Here is a 3,713-nt window from a genome sequence, read left to right on the forward strand (position 1 = left end):
AATATAATTCGATAGCGAGGGGAAAAAACAAAAAAGTTTGAAATACTCTCTGCACACTGGGTGAAAAATACTTAATTTCAGGACAACATAGGCAGCCTCTGTTCCTACTGCAATGCTGATTAAGCTCAGATTTCGACTCGCACCTCCACTACTCTGCAACATTCCAAAGGAGGAAAGGTTCAGGATCTCCAGGTTAAAAACTGTGCTATTCTGAATCATAGAATGGTTAGTGTCAAAAAGGACTTTAAGATCATCCAGCTCCCACCCCCTGTCACAACCAGGGACAGTTTCCATTAGACCAGGTGCCTCCAAGTCCCGTCCAGGCTGGCCTTGAACACTGCCAGGGATGGGACAGCCAGAGCTTTCTGGGCAACCTGTGCCAGGGCCTCACCAACCTCACAGGGAAGAACTTCTGCCTAAGAGCTCATCTCAGTCTCCCCTCTGCCACGTTAAAGCCATTCCCCCTGGTCCTGTTGCTACAGTCCCTGACGAAGAGTCCCTCCCCGCCATCTTTGTAGACCCATTTCAGACACTGAAAGGCTGCTACAGGTCTCCACACAGCCTTCTTTTTCCCAGGCTGAACAGTCCAAATTTCCTCAGCTTTCAGTGACGATTAGCTTGAGGTAAGAAGCGCAGTTTCTTGGTTTTTCGCTCCCCTTCCCCACACCTTGCCTTCTCCACTCCCCCCCCCTCCCATCCCAGTAACCCAGAACTGGAGCAGGCCACAAAATGGGGGCGATGAGCGCAAACCACAGCAACTCTCCCTTCCCTGAGGCGCTGAGCTAGTCCAATCGCGCGCCGTGGCTCGGCATCACGTGATCGCGCGGCTCGGCGCCGCACTACAACTCCCGTCATGCCTCGCGGCAAGAACGGTTTCCTCCTCCCTCCCTTCCGGCACCGCTTCCTGCTCTCTGGGGGCGCCGGTCTCGCTGAGGGAAGGTCGCAGGACGCAGGGAACGTGCTGTCCCGTCGCTACCATGCTGGCTACCACTGTCCGCCGCTTCACCACCTCCACCCTCCGCAGAAGCCACTATGAGGAAGGCCCGGGGAAGGTAAGGTGGGAAGAAGATCGCAGTCCGCTGCGGCGTGGCCTGAAGGTCGCAGGAAGGGGCCTGCAGTCGGGTTCGGTGAGGAGGTGGTGCGGGGCCGGGTTGGGGGGGGCGTCGGGGCCTGCTTCGGCCTGGAGTGGGAGGGAGGGGGAAGGGTGGCCGAGGGACTGTGTGAGAAGAGCGGGAGAGGAGGAACGAATGTTTGAAGGACATAGCGCTCGCGGCGCTCAGACCTGCGGGCTGCCTGCGGCAGGCTTAGCTCCGGGGTGAGTCCGGCGAGGGGCCGGGGCTGGGAATTAGGAGATTCCTGGGGGAGAAGATCCCGTAAGAGCACTGCTGAAGCCGCAGTGCGCACTTGGCCTGATTCCTCCATGAGACGCAGGCCTGTCCTGCCGCGGGCGTGCTAAAGGTAAGCTCCCCGCTCGATGTGCCCCCGGGAAGGGTTCTGCACACGATCGGTTTCTCAGCTTCCAGAGAAATGGATGCAGAGCAATGCTGCCCTGTTGCCGCTTCTTAGCTGATGAAGCCGGTGGCCTGCGGGGTCTCATGGCACCACTGTTGGGGCCACAGTGAAGCAAGTTGTGGTGTGAATGACTTCAGTGTCTGGTTTTGCAGCCTTCACTGGTACAGATGATGAGCATTGCAGTATGAGGGGCAACAGTGATACTGTAAACGCTTTCTGATGTACCTTCTGCTTAACAAGTGCTTTTAAGTCCTATATCTAAAACCTAATCCTACATATGTGATGAGCACAAGAAACTCCCTTACAATAAAGATAATTAAATGTCAGAACAGGTTGTCTAAAAAGGCTGTGGGGTATGTATCTTCAGGGAAATTTATACTTGGCTGGACAAGGCTGTCAGCAAACTGGCCCCCCTTTAAATTTGGGGTAGAGGAGAAGAGTGGACAAAATGACCTCCAGAGGTCACATCCAAGCTGTTCTAATTACTGTGTAATTTCCCTCTCAAGGAGGGAAAATTGTAATCAGGCTGAACATTCGTTTTGTCTGTTTGACTCCATCTGTAACTGTTCTGAGCTTCTCACATTTTTCAAGTCATGGAGGAAGTAATTGTTGATTACAGAACTAAAATTAATTTTTCTCTTCTAGAACCTTCCATTTTCTGTGGACAACAAATGGCGACTACTTGCATTAATGTGTGGATTCCTTGGAAGTGGATTTGTTGCCCCTTTTGTTATTGTCAGGCACCAGCTTCTTAAGAAATGAACACGACGGACTGTAACTGCATTAACTGGGTAACTGGTGTTGTTACATTTTGCAGCATAGTGGAATCTGTGGTCGAAACTGAGCTTTAAGGAGTCTAATCTAAAACTGTTATTATAGTTTTAAGCTATTTGCAGTCCAGGTGCTTAGAGTTGTGGTCTGCAGTGGTATCTAAACTCAAGCAATGAATGGGTTTAAGTTTGCTTCATAGGGCTGCTGCACTCTCATTGTCTTAACTTTGACTCCCCAGAGGCCACACCTCTGACTGCAGCTTGGTAGTCCGCCACTGGGCTAACTGACTGAGAGTGGTACTGATATTTGGATAATAATGACAACCAAAACCATGTCTGGTGTCTTTGAATAAACATAAAGCTACAGTTCATGTCATCTGGAGGAATAACTGGTGTGCGTGATGTGAACAAAACAGTATGAGAAACTGTGATACTGTAAACACTTTCTGATGTGCCAGTTAAAATGCAGTGGAAAACAAGTTTTATTGAACTTCGGTTCAACCAATGTCAAAACAGTCACACCATCTACATAGAACATTCCTAACTGTTTACAGGGTAAATTCCACTTAAAATTAGGTTGTTAACAGCAGCAACGATTTTAACTGATGCTTGCTTGTGATAATAATAAAGCAAGCCTCAAACATAGTTCATACTGTCAAAACATACCATTTCTAATTGAAAGTCCACTTAATCTTACTCAGATTTGGAAATACCTGGTATTGCCAATTCTATAATCTGAGAAACAGTAAATCTTCCTGAGGGGCTAGAATGACCCAAGTAGTTCTTGGGAGCATTCCTAATTGGAATCTTGTAATTGGAACAAATTGAATCTGTGTAATTCATCTGCTGATCTGATGTTTTTAGTTCTCTAGACTAAGGAGAAAAAAAATCAGTAGACTTGTGTTGAACTTGAGCGATGAGAACTGTATGATATGTAAGTCAAGGCCTCTGGCACAAAAGCATGTTACGAATGAAGCAAAGCCCATCAAAATTCTAGTTAAAGCATAGGTTTACAGCTTTCCCTAGATTCAGAGATTTTATTAATTCTTTGTGGGTTTTCTTCTTGCAGAGGTGAAGTCTACTACACAGCCTCTTTCAGTGGAAGGACAGCTGCAGTTGCATACCATGCTGGATATGACTAAATAAAATCTTGAATCGGAAGGTCTTGGGCTGTGTATTTTGTGGAACTCTTTGAGTGCTTTTGACAATGGGTGTGTACTGAGAACACCTTCATATTAAATTATCTCTACATATGAAAACAGAGGGTTGGGAAAACTGCATTTCAAAACTGAAGTTGAGCTTAACATTTTTAGCTGGGTAGATATTTAAGTAGCTGTGTAAACATCTCAAATGCTCTTCAGACTAGTCACAGAATAATGATCTAGAATAGGTTATAACTAGTGAGCTTCAGCGTGATTATACTATCACCAT

At 47.3% G+C, this 3,713-nt stretch overlaps 1 protein-coding gene and 2 non-coding genes across 3 annotated transcripts; all 3 read left to right on the forward strand.

Annotated features, from left to right (window-relative positions):
* Positions 1-921: 921 nt before the first annotated feature.
* On the forward strand, positions 922-3,443 carry LOC130596553 (cytochrome c oxidase subunit 7C, mitochondrial). The gene is made up of 3 exons (XM_057404294.1): positions 922-1,052; positions 2,158-2,303; positions 3,352-3,443. Exons 1-2 carry the CDS (start codon positions 978-980, stop codon positions 2,272-2,274), a joined length of 192 nt encoding a protein of 63 aa, XP_057260277.1. The 5' UTR covers positions 922-977; the 3' UTR covers positions 2,275-2,303; positions 3,352-3,443.
* LOC130596567 (small nucleolar RNA Z39) lies at positions 1,674-1,736 on the forward strand. Its single transcript, XR_008971554.1, has one exon. It is a non-coding gene; the product is annotated as a small nucleolar RNA Z39 (small nucleolar RNA).
* On the forward strand, positions 2,675-2,736 carry LOC130596566 (small nucleolar RNA Z39). The gene has a single exon (XR_008971553.1). It is a non-coding gene; the product is annotated as a small nucleolar RNA Z39 (small nucleolar RNA).
* Positions 3,444-3,713: the final 270 nt, after the last annotated feature.

This window comes from Pezoporus wallicus, unplaced genomic scaffold (genome assembly GCF_028554395.1).
Source record: "Pezoporus wallicus isolate ANWC-B61680 ecotype Strahan unplaced genomic scaffold, APGP_CSIRO_Pwel_v1 contig_4322, whole genome shotgun sequence".
NCBI classification, from domain to species: domain Eukaryota; kingdom Metazoa; phylum Chordata; class Aves; order Psittaciformes; family Psittacidae; genus Pezoporus; species Pezoporus wallicus.